The sequence below is a fragment of the Cloeon dipterum genome, chromosome 1 (genome assembly GCF_949628265.1).
Source record: "Cloeon dipterum chromosome 1, ieCloDipt1.1, whole genome shotgun sequence".
In the NCBI taxonomy this organism is placed as follows: Eukaryota; Metazoa; Arthropoda; class Insecta; order Ephemeroptera; family Baetidae; genus Cloeon; species Cloeon dipterum.
This window is the reverse complement of record NC_088786.1, coordinates 24,010,190-24,032,072: the sequence shown is the minus strand read 5'-3', so window position 1 is coordinate 24,032,072 and position 21,883 is coordinate 24,010,190. Positions and strand designations below refer to the sequence as shown.

At 40.8% G+C, this 21,883-nt stretch overlaps 1 protein-coding gene across 1 annotated transcript; it reads right to left on the bottom strand.

The window, feature by feature from the left end:
* Nucleotides 1-484: 484 nt before the first annotated feature.
* On the bottom strand, nucleotides 485-15,898 carry Drip (aquaporin homolog protein drip). The gene is made up of 5 exons (XM_065478050.1): nucleotides 15,589-15,898; nucleotides 4,499-4,642; nucleotides 3,804-4,013; nucleotides 2,662-2,742; nucleotides 485-2,142 (listed from the first exon to the last, which is right to left on the bottom strand). Exons 1-5 carry the CDS (start codon nucleotides 15,811-15,813, stop codon nucleotides 2,035-2,037), a joined length of 768 nt encoding a protein of 255 aa, XP_065334122.1. The 5' UTR covers nucleotides 15,814-15,898; the 3' UTR covers nucleotides 485-2,034.
* Between the last annotated feature and the right edge of the window lie 5,985 nt (nucleotides 15,899-21,883).

Genomic DNA, 21,883 nt, shown 5'->3' with positions numbered 1-21,883 from the left:
AATTTAAAACCTCTGATCTGTCTCTCCATCTTACAAATTAATAGAAATTAGTCCATGCATATTTGCACAAGTAGACTGGGGTTTGCCAATTTGATTACATGTGGCCTCGCCGCCTTGAATAAATAATCAACTCGTCCTGCTACATGATGTAAACTTTTGAAAGAAAAAGCCCAGCATCATCTCATCATCATCAGCCATCAGTATGCATATCTCTGCACGCCATTGTGCAACAAGCCAGGCGGAGGGAGTGGGCATTCAAATTCATACCTTAGTTTGATTCACATATTTTAATAAGCCAAGGGCGAGCATGCGATGGGCTAGAGTGCATTGACGAGAGGTGATGATTCGCGAAACGAAAGTGCTCTTTGTGCCGGCGTTAATTTGCCTCCAATAAATTCAGCGCGTATAATTAGGGACAGCCTAAGTTACGGCCAATGCCGTTTAGCCCAGGCGCGATTTTGAATGGCGTAAATGAAAGATAAGATTTTAGCTTTTAAGATGATTTATTACCGCACATATTCACTTAATTTACAATAAAAATCCACTTTTTAGCATAGATATTTGTCGAAAACGTGGTCTGAACAGAAGGGAACGACCGCACAGTCGTGAATCACAATATCCTTTTCACAATAAAAAGTAGAGCTTCAATAGGCATTTCTAACAAATACATATCCGCTACTATTGATAATCAGATGAGTGTACTATTTGGTGTTTGCAGCGATGAATAATATTCCAAATTATCAGAAATGTACTTTGAGTGATTTGGGACGTTCCGCATTATATAACAATATCACACATCCAAGCTTGAAACACGCTTTTCTTCTGCACCGCTATTTACATTAAACCATTCACTCTATCCAGAACGTTTCAGATCGATCAAAAGTCAAATCATACGTGTTTCAAAATTCTCTTGCGTGTCAATCAAGAAGAAAATTGACCGTGTTACAGTATTAAAGTGTGACGCAGTCATTGACTTTTGAGCGCGCCAGCCGCGAGCCGCGCTGATACATGAGCGAGTCACAAGAAAACGAGTTTAATGAGACCTGATTTGTCACAAACTTTCTGCGGTCACGAAAATTTCGCTTGCGTCACGAGAAGTTAATGAAGTGCGTGTGTGGAATTGATCGAAACGCAATCAGCTATAGCGCATCTCACTTTTCGTCGGGAATATCGCGTTGCGAACTGATCGTCTTGCGCGCTGAAAAATGTCTCTTACTTTTACTGACTGGGAGGTTACTAAAATGCCCCCGGGGTGGCGATGCAAAAGGGGGTCAAGTGACGTAATAATGACCGACCATATTATGTACTCCAGATCAGCACGAGAGTGGCTTGGGAATTATCTCCTCAGGTACAAACCACCAAGGTCAGGCTCTTTTTCTCTCCGAAACGACGCGCGCGGTGCCACTTTTGATACGATTCTCGATTCCTTCCACATTGATTCGCTCTCACAGGTTCAAAGACACGCACACAAATTTCGAATTTCATATTTACACAGTGTGGCGTGATAATGTCTTTCACTCTTCTCACTTTCCCTTACAACTAGACGGAAGTGTCACAAATCACACAAGTTTTTAAAATTTCGGCCTGCACTGAGAGTGTGTGTTGATCTAATTCATTTTGCAGCTTTGGCAGGTTTTCTTTCTCATATAGCGGCGCTGAACTACAATTTACTACACGTTGCAGCCTCACTTTGCACATTTTAAGAACATAATTTCAAATCTGCGTAGATCTACATAAACAAATTATATGATAATAATCATATGCGACTGCGTGCACGAGCATCAATACGCCAAGAATATGCAAGTGCAGACACACGGAAAAAGTGCATTGCTGGTGCGCGAGACCAGACGTTAGGTGTGAACTGTTAAAACATGTACAATAAATTAAAAATGCACTGGGTGGGGAACGGCAGCAAAAAATAGTATAAAAGCAATTGTAGCCGATCGACCAGTGCACGCAGCCGCAATTAAAATTACGAAGATCTATCCCTGCGAGCTTGTATTCACTCTTTTATTATGCGTAAAGCTGGAAAGTCTAAAAGTCGTAAGAGTTGGCCTCTCCGTCGCCCTTTCGCACCTTGAACAGCAGCTTGTACATAATGCCGGCGACGACGCCGCCGGTGATGGGGCCAGCCCAGTAAATCTGCAACACGCAGGCAAACATTCATAATTTATATTTCTTTCCTTGAACAAAACAAGCCAAAAATGTTGTTCTCTAAACAAAGTGGTGCTGCACAGGAAATGTTAACCACTCTTTTATTAGAAAAAAATTTTAAATTGGGTTAAGAAGACAAACAGTTCTGCTTGAAATTACAAATTGTTTTTGTCTACGAGAATGTTCATTGAATTTATGTTAAAAAGTTAAGAAATCTTAGTTAAGTTGACTGTATATATCAATATTTTGCTAGCTATTATTACATTCAAGCCAAATTTTAAAACTTTTCGTGTTTTCGATTTTCAAATTGGACACGTACAAAATGTTAAAATTTTTAATGAGCAATTTATTGATTCTAATTTATTCATTTCACCGGTCAACAAATAAAATAAAAAAGGTACTACAAAGCGAACAAGTCGCTGAAACGTCGACAAATCAAAAGATATTCAAGTCGGACGAGGATTGTTAATTTCGTCATGATAATTCTTTTGATCAATTCTAACTCACCCAGTGGTTGTCCCAGAAGCCGGTAACGACAGCGGGTCCAAAGGTTCTGGCGGGGTTCATGCTAGAGCCGGTGTAGTTGATCTGCGAAAAGTAATAATTACCGTGTGCGTGAATGAACATGTTTCCTTTAAAATTGACATGATAACTAACACCTGGCAGTTGTGCACTTTTCAATCGGAAAATATTACTTGCACGCGAAATAAATTGAGCCGTCTATCCATTGCCATTTGCGTCAGTTCTGACGGTGATAATGATTTAACCCATTTTGACCGTCTCAAAACTAATGCGCGTTCCACTTAAGCAGAGATAATTGCACGTGCGCATCTCACCTCGTGCATTTAGGCTAAAATAATGTGGCAGAGGAGCGAGCTGATTTTTCTCTCGGCGAGCTGGACCTTGACTCTCTTTATTTTTGGTTATATTCATTCATAAAAGCAGCGCCGCGCACGCCGGAATGAATCCAAGCACTTTCACGATGAAATATTCTCCTCTACAACACATAATTATTCCGCTCGCCGCGCGAGTAAATAAATCAGCCGCGCTCTTTTGGAGTTTGGAGGTGCATATATGCAATATTTACGCAGATAGCCCCAAATTCTGCGTCTGTTTGCTCTTTTACACAACGTGCTCTGTTTGCCGCGCGACGAAGGTGACGCATCTGCCTAGCACATTACTTATAAATTCGAATCACGTCGCCTGTGTAATCAAGATAGGCTCTCTTTAATGCGGTGTCGTGATTTGGATGCAATAAGCTGTGTTTGCCTTTGATCGGATAGGTTGCCGAATGCTAGGAAAAGCGATTGCCCCAAATCCGACCATTGAAATGATTGCAGAGTAATATTTTAGAAGGAATGTTATTTACAATGTTGATTAGATAAATATTTACGATGACGAATGACTCAAATATTTTAAGTTTTCCGTGTGAAATCATTTTATAATAATCATTCTAACGGATTCGTGTAAGGTTTAAAATATTTTAATGCATTCTTGTTTTTTGTTCTTTTGACAGACGGTAAAAACCAACTCAGTCGGATTAAAAGGTATGATTAAAGCAGTGCACTGACTGCAATAAAGCTTACAACTAAGCTAGGATTGATCTGATTTCTGAGTTGACGCGCATTTATTTCCTTTTGGAGACTTACGAATGGCAAGTGGCACAGGGTGACGGTGAGACCGACGGCCAGGGGAATGGATCCCTTGACGTCTCCGCGACGCTGGTCGCAAACGCTGTGCACAACCAGAACGAGGACGAAGGTGATCAGGGCCTCGGCCAGGTATCCTTGCAGGGGGGTGATCAGTGGCGAGATGTTGTTGATTCCGAGTCCGTTCTGAGTAGCTTCAGGAGTGATAACCTGTAATCATGTCAAAGAATAAATTAATTCGACGTGGGAGCCAAAGTCGAGGAAGTGCGAACGTAATTGTTTTTCAAGCAAAACTTTAGAAATTCCTGCGGCGGCGAACTAAAACTCTAGGCCGTCCCAAACGTTATTGTCTGGGAAATAAACAACAACAACAATCTCTATTTGATGCGCATAATAAAGCGACGTTTCCTACTCTAGAGCCGACATTGGCCTCGCAACACATGCACACGAGTTCAAGATGATCTTGTGTCGTGTTTGCAAAGCTTTTGTTCGACACCTGTGTGAACTGCCAGAGAAAGTGAACAAAATCACACTGCGCGAAGTAAAACAATTATCGCGAGCACTTAATTTATATGGTGTGTGTTCAATTAGCACGGCGCTATTTGCTGATTGTGAGTCCAATTAAACTGCTGACATATGGGTGGTTCGCGTGAGAAATCAGAATGAATTTCGCGCGTGCGGAAAGAAAGGCTCACCTTGAGGACAGCCGAGCCGGCTACGGCACCAATGCACTGCACCACGATGTAGAAGGCTGCTTTGAGAAGGCTGATGTCGCCGGTGACCAGCATGCCACAGGTCACGGCAGGGTTGATGTGACCTCCGCTCACGTGCCCGATCGCCTGAAACAAGAAAGCAGTCGCTGTGTCAGTCGATTTTCGGCTGTAAAAATTCCAAGGGCGCGCTCGGCGAAATATATGTATAATGGACAGAAAGCTAGGCTTCCACGAATGGAAATGAATAAATCTTGGTCGAAATTAGCACACAATAAAAGTTTATCATAGCGGGTTAATTGCTCCTCGCAGCACCGACCGCGTAAATTTCGGCGCTTACGTTTGTCAAACAAACAAATCATTGTGGCTTGTTTTCCCCGCCGCCCGCCGCCCGGCAGTCGGCCTAGCGAAATAAATGTCCCACGCAACCGCGCCAAGATAGAATATTTATTACCGAGCAAGATCATGTGCGCGCGGCCGGGTTTTCTCGAATTCTGGACGTAAATTTCGCTCAGGTGGCAATAAATTGGGACCGTTTCGACATTAAAAGATGCAAATTGTAACAGATCACTTTCTGACACGCCGAAGTGAAAGGATTGCAATTCTGCCCGCATTCTCATAGGTATTAAAATGACACAGGCATTTCGCGCACGTTCAATACGGCACTCTGCAGATGAATGATAATCCCTTTCCGTTTGTATTTTCGATACAATTTCTTCTTTGTTCGCTGAATTGCATTTTTAAGCGAATAAAATAGAACTCGTGTTGTGCAATAGCACTGGACTCGCACTGGCGCAATCCAATTAAGGAAAAAGGAAACCAAGAGTCAGCGTAAGTTCATTAAAAAAGGGACACTGCAGAATTATTGTGCGAATATACATATTAATCTGGAGAACGTGCGCGCAGCAGAACAAACAAACGAGATGAAGGAATATTCCGCTTGCCGCAGAGAAAGTGTTTCTTTTGAACGCCACGAAATAATATGCTCAATCCGATTCCTAACTTGAGTGTTCATTGTTACACATTCATTTCTTTTGAAAGCCTCGAATTTGCTCGCACTTTTCCTTCGGGGCTGCAACAATTTGTATGATGAATCACTTACTGAGCAATTTATTTTTAAATTTAGTTATTTCACTTATCTATTTGATTCACTTTATTTAAACTCATAAAATTTTGCGGCTCGGTGTTGCATGAAGTAGTTGGGCTGCAGTATGGCAAGAGGCAAAGTTAAATGGTAAATTTTTATATTATTTTGACCATGAGTTTCAGCTGGTTGTTGGCAAACGCTTATTCAAATTTATGTAATTTTTTATTATTCGGCGACTTATTTTGGAGAAACGCGCTAAATTGAATTAAAAAACTGTCTTGCAGAGAGGTCAAAATAAATTCGATTAATATTATTTAATGAGTCATGTTTTTGCAAATTGCCAAGTGCACAGTAGCGCGTGGAGGAGCTTCAGTGACGTTATATTTAACTATAACGTCGCTCCCGACGAGTGGTTAAACAAACTGATAGCGAGCGATAGATAGAGTCTTAAAATGCATACACAAACGGTGGTGTACGCATTCGCTTAGACACACACATACAAAATATTTAAGCACCAACGACTCCCACGTAAACTGTCGCATAATATCCCGCGAGCGGCACAAACACGCGGCGGATCGCGATAACAGGGAATCATAACTCAATGATAAACATTTTTATAATTTTGACCTACATAGAAGGAGGTCCGATTTGGTGTTCGAACGGCTGAGAGCGTGCGTTATATATTTATTACTATTATTAGTAGCTGCCTCCAATGATGTGATAATTAATAAAAAGGCAGCAGCGATTGGCTCTCCACCTGCTGAATTAGTATTAATTGCAGTCGGCTGGTCAAGGCGAGCGCAATTATCGAAGAGCACGAGGCATCCACGTTTTCTTTCCATGATTAGGAGAATCGACGAGTCCAAATTTGGGCAAAGCCAGTTGAGTAAATTGAAAATTTATCAGGGATAACAAGACATGATTTTTGTTGCAAAAATTCAAGTGTTAATATGCATTCATGAAAAGAAACCATTTTTATTCCAATTAATAGTTAATAGGAAAAAATTTAATATTTTTATTAAGGAAAATAATTTAATCTGTAAAGATATCGCGAGTTTGGTTTAGCTGGATCCAATTTGAATTACGGACCAGCTTTAATGAGCTTAAATGAAGAACCGGATTCTTGATTTTGATTGAATTCCAATGCACAGGTCAAGTAAAAAGCAAGCCCGCAATTTCTGGTTTGCAGACGGCAAATTGCTCCGTACAACTTGGGTCGCGGAAAGGTCAGATGCGGATCAATCCGGCAGTGCCATAAAAGGACCTCGGGCAATTAATTTTGGCATAGAAAGTGCAAAGTAGCCATTTCTCATGAATCGCTCCAGCTCACTGCCATGGTAGTTGTTGCAAAATGGTCCTGAGTGCGTGCGAATCGGCAATAAGAGCGAAGCAACGCGAGCGAGCCGCGCACCGGCCGGCCGGCGGCTTTGATTCAGTCTATGAAGAGCGCATTTCACGGTAGCTTAGGCATTCGCGCACTCGAGCGTGTCGACTACTTCTTCGGGAAAATAAACACCTCATAATTCAAGCTGCTAATATCCAGCCTTCACATCCTATTAATTAAGATAGGCCACGCACTTTTGGTCTTCCATTGCGAAAGTTGGTGAATGTTGAAAATTTTTTCTCCGCATGATTAGCACTAAACACGACCATATTTTTGTATCGCATTTGATGTGCGGGTTTCTACATACTTTTGCTGTAACCTTGCGGAGATCTATCAATATTAGACCCTTTAAATAAATATTGGTTCTCTCGAAACTTCTAAATAGGCGGAACAGGGACTTTCTATTACGGTGAAAAAAATTGTAGCTAACTCAAAATTTCAATTTTTGAATATACGGTGTGATAATATATGTATTCAAATGAATAGCTATTAAAATTTAAACCCCAAATATTTTATGCAGAATGATTGTATTATTATTATGTAATAATAATTGATTTGTACTAAAAGTAAAAAAGGATTTCACTCTTTTTATATAATTTTAAATTCAGACAGTGAAGATTTATTTATTTTTCTTTGAAAACATCTGTTGCAAGATTAATTTTTCAAAAATCCGGCTTCCAAGGCTATATAAAGAATGGATAAAGATTCGAAACCGCAGAATCAATAACGAGCCCTTAGCAGCGTTCCATTTTAGTCCACAAATTGTGCAAATAGCAGTTTTGCAAATGCTATTACACGGCAAATTGGCTGAAAAGGCAGCAATCAAAGAGAGCGACCAATCGGCCGGTTCAAAATTAATGCGGCAGACACCTGAACGCGATTGATTTAATTAAGCGAATGATTTATGCCGCCGAGCCGCGGCCGCAGAGCAGGATTCAGGTGTAATTTTCTCACGGTGCGTGGCATTGGTTTCGCGATCGATAAATGAAAATTAATGACAACGATTGGGTTACAAGTATGACCCAACAGAGCTCGGAGAGGATTAAAAAAATGGAAAGGAAAGGTCGACGAATGAATGGGGAGACGGGCCAGACGAAAACGGCGCACTCATCAGCATATTTCCCATAACGAGGCAAAAGTTGCCGGGGGCGGAATTATTGTTATTACACGGCGCGTTGTGTGGGTTGGTCAGAGATGTCCTAATTCAGCCGTGACGTCACACTTTTATATAACACCGGGCCGAAGGAGCGGGAACCCAACCTTTTCAACCTGGGCGAACAATCCCAAAACCCGCGATTGTGTTCCCCGCGGTCGCAGCAGCGGCAGCAGACGACGCCGTTCGTACTGCGCACAGTGAAAGTGAGCGAACCGTTCATTCCGACGGGCAGACATTCTCAGTGCAGCTGGAGCAACAAAAGACACGTCGCGTCACAATATAAAAAAAACATAATCTGCATCCAAATGGTGCTGCTGCTGCACCCATGCGATCGTATTGTTTGCCGATTCAAAGAACTCGACCGCCAGACAGATGTATCCTGCGAGAGTTCTTTCAATCGAGTATTGTTAGATGCGAGCAATTGTTTGTTTTTGTTTCGTTCAAGAGGACGGCAAGATTGGCGTGCAACCCGCATTGCGAAAATATTAATTAAGTTAAGAAAGGATCATTAATGGGAATTAATACTCTATTTCACATCACCGAATGATGCTGTCAAAACCGACTGCAGTAGTTAAATTTTATATGACAATCATCGCACAAATATTTTCAAAGGTGCCTAATATTTCATGTCGGCAAGCAGTCACCTTAATACAAACGATAGTAATAATGAAGTTCAACAGGATACCATAATAATTACTGTCCTGCTATCAAACTTGCAACCTTATCACCCCCTTCGCCAGACACATAATTACTGCTGGCGGAGAAGGAATTAATTTCGCAGAACAAAAAAGCTTTTAACACTCGAACGCCAGCGTGTTGCAGTGCTAGATAAAAAAAGAGAAAGAAATTGCGTACATAAATTATGGCCGGCGCATTTGTATCAGGTTATGAGCTATAGCAAGATCATTCTCAGAATTTCTCAATATTCAACGCAAGCAGCAGGTACAAGCATGATTTCTCATTAAAAGCAGACAATCGATAAAGATCGCCGAGTGAGTCAGCCGCGCGGCAGGTCGGGTCAATGAATTCATTGACTGACTGCGCTCCACGTGTGTGTTCCGTCGTATAATATGCGTGTGTGCGATTCGCGGATGCTGGGAGCAGCTTGGGGGGCGGTGCAACTGTGGCCCCCGAGCCCGCCCAAGGCCCCACGAGAGTTCTCGAACACGTGTGCCCCAATATTATACCTTTTCCGATCCTCTATTTATTTCCAAAGCCCGCCCTCTCTTGTTTTGTAACCGTGAGCTGGCTGGCTGGCTGCCTTTCTTAACCATTCACACGGACCGAAAGGGCCCCGCGGCTCCTTTGAATAGCGAAATCGACACTGCACGCAAATTCAGCCCCGAGTCGTCAGCGCGCCGATGACGATCAACAAACACTTGTTTGTGTATCATCGCGCAGCATTCATTAAAGAGGCTAGATGCTTGGTCATTAAGAAGCTTCTAGCAGAGTCAGTCTGTTTTAGTTACACTTTTTCAGGGTCGCGTGTCCCATTCAGAGGATCGTAGTTTTTCTCAGCTGTGTCGCAATAGCTGTCGACCATAAACAACTGATAACTACGCCCTCCTACGTGGTTTAAATGAAAAGCCGATTTAATCGCATCTCTCTTTGGACTGCATGAAATTTACTTTGCATTTTTACGCAACAATATTGCAAAGACAAATAATTATTGTAAAATCGCTTGTAGCTCTCATTTTTATTAATAAAGCCAGAATTGCACTTCTATATGTATGTAAAATTAAAATAATATTTGAAAAAATAGGAATTACTCAAAAATTAAAGAAATATCCTTCTGCCCGATGCATTTACTAACCGTTAAAATTTCAACTGAAAAATGGCCAAAGACACTCTAAATGGTGGGAACATTTTAATTATTACTCTTGTAGCTTTGTCTTGTTTTAACTATTGCATTTTGCAGGGTCTTATTGTTACTAAAATCAACCCTCGCATCAATCGTAACTTGAGCCAATAATGAAAATAATTCGTTGCCCTGCATCAATATCCTTTAAAAAGTTTTTTTCTAAAAAGTTTGTGCAGTGAGCAATGATGAACTCCCTGTGTCCATTATTTGCGGAGACTTGCATGAGTGGATAGAGTAATTTTTAAACCAAAGCAGCTCGTTTATATTTTCAATAATTTTCATTTAATAATATTTGCTTCATGCGTAGCTGCGAAATGCGCAGAGTGCAATTAGCTAAGCAAAATAGGATCTCGGTGTGTGACGCAAATAGGCGGTTCACGTTGGTTATTTACACGTTATTTGAGCGGGAAAACGCGTCTTATTCCCATTTACGACTGACACACACTCGTGAGTTGCGAAGTTCGAGCCGCCCATGCAATCGCATTAGCGTCTCATTTAAAGAGGCCCGACCCACGGATTGTTACACTTTGAGTGTGATTTTCTGCTCAAATAAATAGCCACTTAGAGAGCGACTCGAGAGTCGCAATTAAGAGCGTGAGTGCGCGCAAACAAAAAATTCAAACAGCTGCCTCATGATGGGAGCAATTTTCATTGATAATAACCGCGAGCTCTCTGCTCTCTCGCGGCCAGCTCGCTCGGCCAGCGCGCAGATAGCCATTAAAATGTTCTCGTTTTCAAGTAGCTCGCCGGTTTGTTGGTTAATATATTCTCTCATGGCTTCCGCTCCAAATTGAAAAAGCAGAATTTCTGCTTCAATTACGGGCGCTCGTATTTGGAAAGAGAACGAGGTTGCCGTTTTCCAAAGTGGAGCGCCAGAAACTTGGCCGCCGGAATCCTGACGCTCAAACCAGACCAGAAGATCATCGATTCATGTGTGCCGATTTTTCTATTCTGCAGTCACGCGAATGTGGCAATCAGACGGGCTTCCATTCGCCTCTCTTCGATAATAAACATAAATTCATTTTAACTAACTAAGCGAACGGTCTACTCATTTAACCAGCCAAATAACTTCACAAAACGCAGAGTTAATTTTTCAAATTCATTTTGTTTGTTCTGTATGTGAAGTTGAACGAGCAGTCGTTCTTGAGGCGTGCTTCGTCTCTCGGCCGAAAATCGCGTTCACTTTCAATCTGGTTTTCTGCGAAAAGCGTCTCGCTCGCGACAGCCACCCGTATGTCGCGGCGGGCGCATGAGAAACCGATAAAACACCGTGAACCAGACCGAGAATCACATCTCGCGAGCGCGCGCCGACCTTAGCGGAGAAAGCACGCAAATTAAAATGCGGTTGTGTAACACTAAATTATTGCAGAACGCGCCTCCAAGTCTCTCGCTCGCTCGCTCTCTGCAAAAACCCGTCTTGGCGGCTTTTGAATGGGATGTATGACCCATGCCAACGGCTGAATCATAATGATCCAGCCAGCCAGCCAACAGTCGGCCAAAATAAATTCGGAGCTCTCGATCAGCCTCGCATGACCCATTATACCCACATTCAACAAAGCGGTCACCTCAACTTAATTATTGCTGACTGACTGCAGACGCTTAATATTCCGATCGATTTCTTTTCTAATTTTGTAATAGGCAACGAGAATGAAGCCTGGCTTCATTGATTTCTTTTCTGTCTGCTTAAGTAAAAATATTTAGATCAATTGCAAATTAATACTTTGAGATTTGCGTGAATGGTGATAAAATAAACTCAATATCTGCAACCAAGCGTTAGAAAACTTAAGAGGGATATTCATTTAACGTAAACCTGCTTGAAAACCGTTAAAATTGTAATAATGGTTGAAATCAATAGATTTTTTAATTTATTTGGTTATGAATTGCGAAATAGCTTTAATTTTTTATCAGCTCAGATGTGCTGAGCAGATAGGCTTTAAAAAGTGATATTTTTATGCACAATTTTCCAAAGTTTTCTCATAAATTAAATTTAGTTCACACATCTGTCATATAATGGTTTTAAATAAGCACTGATAACGCTTGATAGAATCCACTTTTAATCAAGCTCTCCATGCTCTGAACTTCAATTCTTTCTAGAGCTGTGTAGAATGCCTTTTTTGGCTTGTTGTAAAGGTTAGTTTACAACACAACACAACTCACATAAATCGTTAATAATATCTCAATGTAAGGCTTGCGCCTAGAGCAAAGGCGCGATACGGGCAATGGATTCTTTCCCTTTTCTTATGGGAGCCGCGCCGCACGGCAGTCAGCGAACCACGCCTCTTTATCTGCGGTTGGTTCAACGAACCGACCGGCTGTCGGAGTTTATGATATTATTATTGATAATTGCATTCTTCACCAGAATGTAGGTGACTGGAGCACGTGAATAATTTACCAGGACAATAATTTGGCATCCGTTAATTACACGACTGTATCCTTTTTACGCTAAACGGCCAATTTAAAATCTGGGCTAATTATTTGACATTTGAGCGCGGATCGGATTCAATTTGGCGATGGGCGGAATTGAATTATCCGGGCCGAAGTGCCGACAGCCGCACGGGGCGATCGTGATGAATTCTCCAACTTCTGGCCGACCCTTTAATTAAAATAATACACAAAACTGACACTCCGAAAATGAAAGCTCTTGCTTTGAGGTGCGCCACAACTCGCACTCACGCGCGTGAGCAAATATTTTCCAATTAAGATCGCAGTCGTGTTAACGCGTGATTATTAATTCAGCGCGGGAATAATGAGGTTGGCCAATCATTCCGCGTTTTTCTAGCTTTGCGCGACTTTTAATTTAATTAAATCGGAATGGAGCGGCCACTTTTCTCGTTTCTTTACCCCACGGCGGTGCAAGACCTTGTCAGAAATATCTACCCGGCACGCAGCTAATTACTCGCGATGAGTAACCACCAGCACCGCCGACAAGAATTAGTGTCATTGATGTACACGAGAAATGGATTGTCTACTTTTGCTTTCCATTCGCACTTGACCTCTGGCCTCGTCAAAATTTATTCCATGTCATTTTGGTTCGGCACGACGAAACCTTTGAAATGGGGCAGAGTAGGCAGCCGGAGGGGCGGTAATGAGACGCGGGCTGCATAGCCCACGAAATCTGGTGTTGAAAGAAGGATTGAATTATTTGTATTTGTTCTCCACAGCTCGTTGCAGATGATTGAAACAGTATCTAACATAAATCAAATGTTAAAGTACACTTGAAACAAAAAGGGCAACTGCAAGAAGTGTGCCGTTTGATCGGAATCTGGCAGAATGTCGTAATTCCTCATGGAATCCAATTCGATTTCAAGGCCCTCTGCGGATGAAAATCTCAAACGCGGGGATGTGATTATCAATCGCCAATTACTACTGCGCCGGCACGAATAGAAGCAGCAGGTGTTGCCGCTGCACTGTGAGCCCGTCAATGGCGTGGAAAATGCAAATTTCATGATTCATCCCATCGCGATAGCCGGCGATGATCACGACTTTCGTGTGTGTGAGCCAGTGAAAGAGGGAGCTACGGAATCCAGCAATGCTTTTGGACAGTGAACGGGGTATAAACATGAGATAAAATACTTACAAAGCTCTACACGCGGCCTTTTCAATTATAAGGCTTATCGCATGATAGCCTAATGGCTTTTTGATTGCAAATCGATTGATGTGTAATAGAGTGATTATTCGATTCGTCTCAATTCAGATGTATACATATATATTAAAGCGTAATCAAACCACTGAATTATTTTTCCTGATTGTCAGAGTGTTGGTTTCTAATATTGTACCTGAACAGATCCCGATGTGGTCTTGGAGCGATTTTTAAGAATATCACTGAAGATGTTTCTATGGTGATATTGATATTTGTCATTAAAATGAGATTAGACACAGCTGATCACAATTTGATTCTTTCATTTATTGAAATAAATTGACAAAATTAAATTTCGACAACTGTTTCGGATTAAATGACTGTTTAAAAATTCATCAAATGCTTGCTCATCGTAAAAAATGCTCTTGGGAAGCATTGTAAAGTGCTTTCAACTCAGAGTCGTTGTAAAAATTAACCTTCGCATGCAAAGCATTCCAAATATTGAAGATTTGTCATGGCTAAACATATATCCAGCTGTTCATTTTATCCACCGTAAGTTGCACCGGACCTTTTCACGGACACGCGAAATTAGCAAATGTCTGGCTCGGTTTCACTTTCATTTCACCTTATGCCGCCTTTAAATTAGATTGAAACGATGCAGCCTGATCATAGTCATCTGATCGCATAATCTCTTCCCAGCCGGATTCATTTAACGGCGTTAATAAAAGTGCACACGCTTATGGCGCGACCGGGTTATCACGCAACGTTTGCGCGATAAAGACTGATTTTCCCCTGATTAATTGGTGCCATAGTAAAGCACCGCGGTGTTTGTCCGCTCGTCAACAAAGTGAGCACATTGAATAAATACAAATTGTATGTGTGAGATTTGCGTCCCGAAGCAAAGACTCGCTGGCGAGAAAGAGTGAGGTCAGCCAACGGGATTGGAATTAATTTCATATGTCTTGGGAGATGCGCTCGTTTGATAGGTTGCGCAACCTCCTAAAGACATCTAATTATGTCCCCAAATGCGGTCGGTGCTGCGGTTAATGGCGAATTATGCGATAGTTGCGTGAGAAAATATTTTACGGACTATTAAACAATAAAAATTTAAAAGTTTAAAGACAAATAATTCTGAGAACGATCCAGGAAAACTCTTCGTTCAATTGAATGCAAATATACGGTTAATTCCCATTGCTCTTTCTCTTATTTTTAAATGACACGGAAAACGTAATGTAGCGCTCAATAAATAACATAATTAAATTCTTAGCACGCAAACTCTTGACACGATTTCTTTCTTGTCCACGTCTTCTCCGCTAACGTGGAAATCAGTAAAAAGACCGACACATTAAGAAGTGTGTTAAATGTATTTGTGTACGGGAGATGTGAGCGTATGTTTTCGCGAAAAGCGATAATTCAGCTTTGTCGTGACTTGGCGGCGCTAACACACCGCACATTTGTAAACACTGGAGCAAATAACTGTTCCCGTCTCGACTAGCGTTTGTTTATCCATTAACTATTCGCGCATAATACTGTGAGCTGATCTTGTTTTGTCGCTTTATAATAATAATAATAGCATAAACATTGCAAAACTTAAGTTTGCACGCCGCCGAGAAAAACAATCGAGAATGACTTCACTGCCAGTACCCACGACTAATAATTGAAAAATCTTGTTCGACTGCGAGCTAATATGTAGATTATCTGTTTTAAACTAGTAGCTGGAATATTAACCTCAATTTTCCCTGACAATACTTTCTATAATCACAAATGGAATTAATTGCAATTTACGGTGGCTAATGGAAGGTGAAAATAATTTACTAGATTAAAAATAATTTTCGTGCGCAACGGGGATTTGTGGGTAGCGGTGCATTAATTGACGCCTGTATAATTAGCCGTTATGCTGGAGACCTTAATAATTAGCACACATTTTCAAATTCTGCGTATCCGTAGAGGCCCTTTCGGAATGCGAAAAATAGAGGTAGATTTCGGGTAAAAATTGAAAGTCACGCCTACCTGGACCATGGTGGCGACGGCGAGGCCAAAGGTGAGGGCGATCTGCGACATGGACGGGGCATAGCCTTCGCTCCAGGACGCACTGACACTGGCACAGCCCACAAGCACCAGGAAAAAGGTGCCAACGAATTCGGCGGCCAGTGCCCTCCAAATAGTCGAGTCGTCCGTGATGTCCGAGTAGCCGATGATGGCCTTAGCCTTGTTGTCACTCGTCGTCTTCGACATTTTTCCTTCTTTCGGCTCGGCAGCGTTTGCTTGGAGAATTTGCGAGGTGAGTGTGCGTTTCGTGTGATCGGTGTTCGCCAAAGCCAGTTGCTTTTATAGAGTTTGCGGCCCCCTCTCCTGGCAGACCATATGTAAATGCAAAGGCTCAGGTGCGTGTCGCTGCAGCCCCACTCTCGCCTTCTTTCCTTTTCTCTCTTTCGCCTCAATTTCATTTTGCTTCGCCAGGGATTCCCGTGACCTGGGGGGTCGAATTAGCAATTGCTTACTGGATTTTTCCAGCCAGGCTTGGTTCACTAAAAAATTTTAAATTACCCTCTGATGGTCGGCTTGACCTTGGAAATTCCAAAGATTTTGTTTTGATCCGTCTTTATAGCGAGAAAAGCCAGAACTTGCAAATAAAATTATCGCTCTTACGTAATCATTTTATGAAAATAAATTTTATATTTAACATGAAAAATTCAAAACTTTCCATTGGTTTTTATTGTAATATCACTTTATTATTTTTCATATCATTGTCTATTTTTCTTCATTTCAGTTCGGAAAAATATTATAACTGTAAAAAACACCAGCATGACAAAAAAATGACAAGCAGTATAACTGCATGGACTCGCAAAACAAAAAATTGAGCTCACGTTGCCATGCCACAGTACTTTTGCTAATATGTGCTTTCTCTTGTCAAAGAAACTCTTTTATGAAGATTTGCATCCAAGCCTACAATAACCTATCTAAAAAAATATTCTCGGCTGTTCTATCAATAATCGATAAAATAAATTTACTAATTAAATTTTTGGTCGCCTACATTAATACCTAGATAATAATTATTACTAACAGCCCAGACTTAATTTCCAGCTTCAAAAACAGTCAACGCTAATTTTTTTAAATACTGTGAAAATGAGAATATCGTCGTTCAAAAATATATTTAAAAAATGAAATAAAGTAATTTTTGACCGAAAAAAATTGTTTGCTCACAACAACAACGCTGGGACATTTTTTGGGAGAGTATCAAACTTGTTGATAATTAAAACGATTTCTAAATTATCAATTTAATTTCAAAATAACTGTTCATTGTAATGAACAAACAATACTGTAGCCTAGATATTGGTCAAGGTTTTATTATGAAAATATTGGAAACAAATGACTCACATTCGATTCTAAGAGGACAGAGTTACCCCTGCAATTGAGATTCACATACCTTAAAAATATAATTGGAAATCTTTGCTGCATGGAATTAATGGTGAAATATTTGAAAAATTGACGAATCGTCTGCCTTTTCCTTGATGCTCTTCTTCGAAAATTGAAAAATGAAATAAAAGCAATAAATATGTATTTGATTTAAAATTATCAATCTTTTGAATCCATTGAAAAATTTGAACAAAGTGCAACATCACATATCGCAGCACTAATTTAGCAGCAAAGATACTTTTTACTTACTAAATCAGGCAGTGACGCCAACGTTTTGCAAGTTTATTTATGCACACGCACCCTGAAGCAATTCTCACAGAGCGTGTAATTAAATTTCACGGGAAACAAGTCCGGATTTTTCTGAGACAATCCGCCGAGCAACACACGAACAGCAATATAAACCATAAAGTGTCATTTACCCGAAAAGGGAAAGTGGCACTTATTGTATCGCGAGAGAGTATGCTCAAGAAGCGCACCGAGAGTTAAAAATCTAAAGCCGCACACAATCGAGGAAAGCAGTAAAATTATATCGCACTCGATCATCCAGTTTCTTCCCCTGAAGAGTCCACGTCTCCACGACTCGAAACTAAAGATAAAGCTGAACACGTACGTTCCAGCTGCGCTCGCGCGTTCATGAAGAGTGCAAAGACTCACCGCGGTTTCACGCGATGACCGCGAGTTGTAGAGATTATTAATCTGTCAGTGCTCAAAGTGAATTCACAATTCGCGGCGATAAATGTGTCACAAATCAAGCACCTGCTGCTGCGCGCATTCAAATTACCACGCGTTATCTGCAGTTAAGTGCGATTCTCATTACCAGCAATGCCGCGCGCTGATGAATCTGCACAATAGAAACATGCACTCGCAGGGCTGCTGGCACACTCTCGCGGGAAATCGTCATTATTGCCTTTTCTCCGTCCGCTGCCAATCCGCACGGAATGAAGCGTCAATTGGCAGGTTTAAGGCCGCGCGATTATTTATTGCTGCTTATTTCATTCTCCAAATTGCAGAACAAATAATAGTCACAAATATATTTCTTGCTTTTCAGCGTGATACGTAAACTGCGTGTCGTGAGCTTCGTCTTTAACAACATTTTTTTACCCTCAAACTATTCAAGTCATTATATAATATTGTAAAATGAGTTTTAAAAATAGAGTTTTCGTATGCCATTATTTTTTACTCCCTCTGTACGTCATTACACGAGTCAAGTAATCGAGACGAAAAGCAATCTTTGCCCTCTAACACCGCACCTTTTCGTTGATAATTAATGGTTAATGCGCGTCTAAACATATTTTTAAGCCATTCCCGTTCTGCGTCATAATTACAATTGCCACAGAAGTTCATTACTGGAAGAAGAAAAGAGCGGAGTACTTCTTCTTCCATTATGTGCTAATTCGCGCGGCGGCAGCGTCAGGCAGGCGGGCAGGTGCGTGGAAATCTGAGGTTAGTGTGCTTGGACGCACCCCTCGGCAATGGAAAGCAATTGAGTAAGATGGTCGTGATTACATCGGCAAATTGTTCCCAAGCCGAAAAAGGCGAACACGTGGGGATTCAAACAAATTGTCCTTGACATTGGCAGCTAAAAATATAATTAATAATACGAGCTGTTCTACTAAGTTACTTGTTGTTAGGAAGGAACCAGTTTTGGTCTGTCGCACATTTTTTTAAGGTGCAGCCTGCTCTAAGATGGAATTTTCTCCTATCTTTGTTGCTAAGCTAAAGCAGAGGGCAGAAATTTTTTTGTTTCAGGTTAAGTTTCAAATTTTATTAATTCTTTTGAAGAACTCATGACCTTCTGGGATTAAATTTCCCCGATGCCAGTTATCTGCCATAATTTTACTTGGTTTCAGCGCGTATATTGCCTGCCTCTTTCGATGCTAACTTTTAACTGCGCGTTTATATATAGCAGCATCAGAGGTTATTTCAAAGTCGATCTCCACCTTTCCAGGAGGAGAGCATCACCCGGCGCACAGGTTCACTAATATATTTATTCTCTAAATTCTTTTGACCACTAAAAAATCTCATAGGCGGGCCTTTCAAGACAAAGATTTCGTATTTGCATACTTACAAGCCGCGGCAAAAGCCCTCTAAGCAAAAAATAAACCTGGTTTTTTTCTATAAATCAGCACTTCCTTTGAATAGGATATTTCCGCAAGACATTTGTTGTTAGAGCCAGATAAAAACTAAAAAGAAACGCGTTGTCGAGTGGATCACCTGCTGGGACGACTGCCTACTCTCGCATAAATTTTGCCTTACAGCAGCCTACCATATCTGCAGGAGACAGTTTGTGGCAATAAAAAGTCCACCATGAAAAAACACGTTTTCGGAATCAACAAAATTAAAATGAATAAGCCCAACTGATATAGTCAGATATTTCAGTAATCTAAATGAAGCTTCGAGAGCCACATATTCAGCTTAAAAACTTAACAGTTAATTGAGTTAAAATTTGTCTGTGTGCTGTTAATTTGGACCCGTTTTCCCTTTGAAAGTGGATTTTGGTTCCCACCAGTTCACACTAAAATCCATTCATTGATACACAAAGAATACTGCAGTTGTATTTCATGCGCGAGAGAAGCAAAATAAACAATCCACGTTGTTTGTGAACACTTACCAATAATGACGCGGAAACCGACATTGGGGACACTCCCTAATTAAATCCTCGTTTCCTTTTTGACAATGCGCTCTTCCGAATTAATTTTGTCCACTACTTAATGCGGCTAATGCATAATTTTCAAATTCAAGGACGCTTTGAAAAAATGCGAATCGACGCGTGATTACCTGCGCACTTCTAACACGAGCGTCGGCGGTGAATTCTCGTTTGTATTTTATGCGAGATGAGCGCAAAACGTCGTTGATTTCTGAGAAAAGCCCTAAGGAAGAGCATTATGCAGCTTTATTACGGCACCAACAGCAGCACGATAATAATGCGAACCGACAAGAGAGACAAGCCACAAACGCACGTTTGCTTTTAACTAGTGCTCTAATGCCATAAATGCGCTGCAAATTGCCCCATTGTGAGAGAGAAGCTAAGCAGCCTGCATTCCCTGACGTTGATATGCCAGGAGGAAGAGTTTCGACCAGCTTTCAAGTGTTGTTTGTTTCCTCCTGGTCAGTATGATTCATGCTGCACGCATATTCGTTGTAATTTTAATATACATCTCGTTCATTCACTTAATTCATTTCCGTCAACAACAGTTGTGATTTCCTTCATCTTATTTTAATTTGCAGGGGAATTTCAGTTACTCAATTTTAATTATAATTGATGCTTCCTTTTTTAAACAACTTTTGTGAAATGAAAATTTTATAGAAGGCATCTCAATCATCAATTGATTGTGATGAAATTTAGTTAAAGGCATATACATAAAATAATCAATGAGGATAAACTTTTATTAAACAGTGATCCCCATTTATTGTCGCTAAGACGATTGTAAATGTGGCTCTAAATATTATAAAATGTGACTTTGCATTATTTGTATCTGTTCATGATTTGGTTATTATATTCTTTGTGTGTATAAATTAATTTGTTTCTTCAACAGATAGTAAGATAAAAATTTAAGCGGTTTTTCAGGTCATTTCGTTTTGAAAGCTGTATTCTGCTCATCCGACATGAAAGTGGCCATTTATTAGCAAGGTGTGGTTAAAAATCATGAAAATTGGAAGAGAGGAAAAGCTAGACAAGTCGGTATTTTAAAATCATAATTATTGACAATTGTGATAATGAGAATAAACAACAATTATATTATTATGCCTCAATATAGTTGTTTACTTTTCGAAAGAAAAAAGTTTCCGATGTTTTGTGGCTAATATTCCTTTTCTCGTTTTAATGAGAACTACTTAAGCGCAATTATAAGAAAAACAAGCAGCTGAGGATAATTTATTGTATGTTTCCAAACTGTTACCTAATAAATGCTCGAGCAGTGAAGACTGCATTTTACAGCATCGCAAAGATAAGGCAAAATAAAAAAATTTCCTTGTTCCTTAGTTCCTTTCCAAAAAGACAAAAATGGAAAAGAGCAACTCGGAAGCAGCCATTATTTTTGCACACGCGCGCACTCGGTTTATGGTTTTCCTAAGAGCGGCGATAATGTATTCATCGGCGTGTTTCATGAAAGGTCACGGCGTTGCGTGCTCGGCGCCAGGTCGCATTGCTCGAGTCGGATGAGAGCGATTCGCACTGCAGGAGAATGCAAATGCACAGTTCATATTGTTCTTCTACCTTCCTTCCGCGCGCCAATAAAAGTGACAATAAATAATATGAGAAACAGAATGTTGTTTATATGTACTTCCAAGTCTCCTTGCATTATCCTGCGTGTGCATTCGCGCTCTTTGTTTTATTGCACACGTGTGTCCCGCATAATAAATCAAAAGCCTCATCAACTGGCATGACAAATTAATCGTCCACTGCAGTAAAATTCTTACCTAAAGACTGTTTGATTAATTAATCCCACCAGTCAGAAAGCGTTGCGACACATTTTGGCCGAAATCCGGCGTCTGGATCAATTAGGTCAACCAGAGGGGATAATTAAGACGTTAATTAACAAACGAGGCATACTTAGAGAGTAAATTAACGGTGCAAAAACGATCTGCACACAACCGTTCAAACATAGCAGAAAAAGTCGGACATTTCATCAATAACTCTCGGCAGGAAGCGAGACAGGCGCGGTGTAAAAAGTGCGCCTTGAAACCAGAGACCCGTGTTTGCTAATGTCAATGACAAAACAATGGAACAGAGGTTATGAGCATAAACAAAATCAGGCTGGGACCTTTCCATATTGCGCTCGCTTTATTTGAGGTGATCCTGTGAACCCTGCAGTAAGGTGACCCCCTCTGCGGCCGTGACGTTTTACTTTTCACGAAAAATGAGCCACCGCCGCCAATGTTACCTCCA

Excerpts from the sequence above, each read along its gene's own strand:
- Drip (XM_065478050.1), bottom strand. The coding sequence starts at position 15,813 with ATGTCGAAGACGACGAGTGACAACAAGGCTAAGGCCATCATCGGCTAC. Across the intron at positions 4,014-4,498 it reads CCGGCTCGGCTGTCCTCAAG|GTTATCACTCCTGAAGCTAC; the intron begins GTGAGCCTTTCT and ends ACATGATTACAG. Across the intron at positions 2,743-3,803 it reads CCCTGTGCCACTTGCCATTC|ATCAACTACACCGGCTCTAG; the intron begins GTAAGTCTCCAA and ends TACTTTTCGCAG.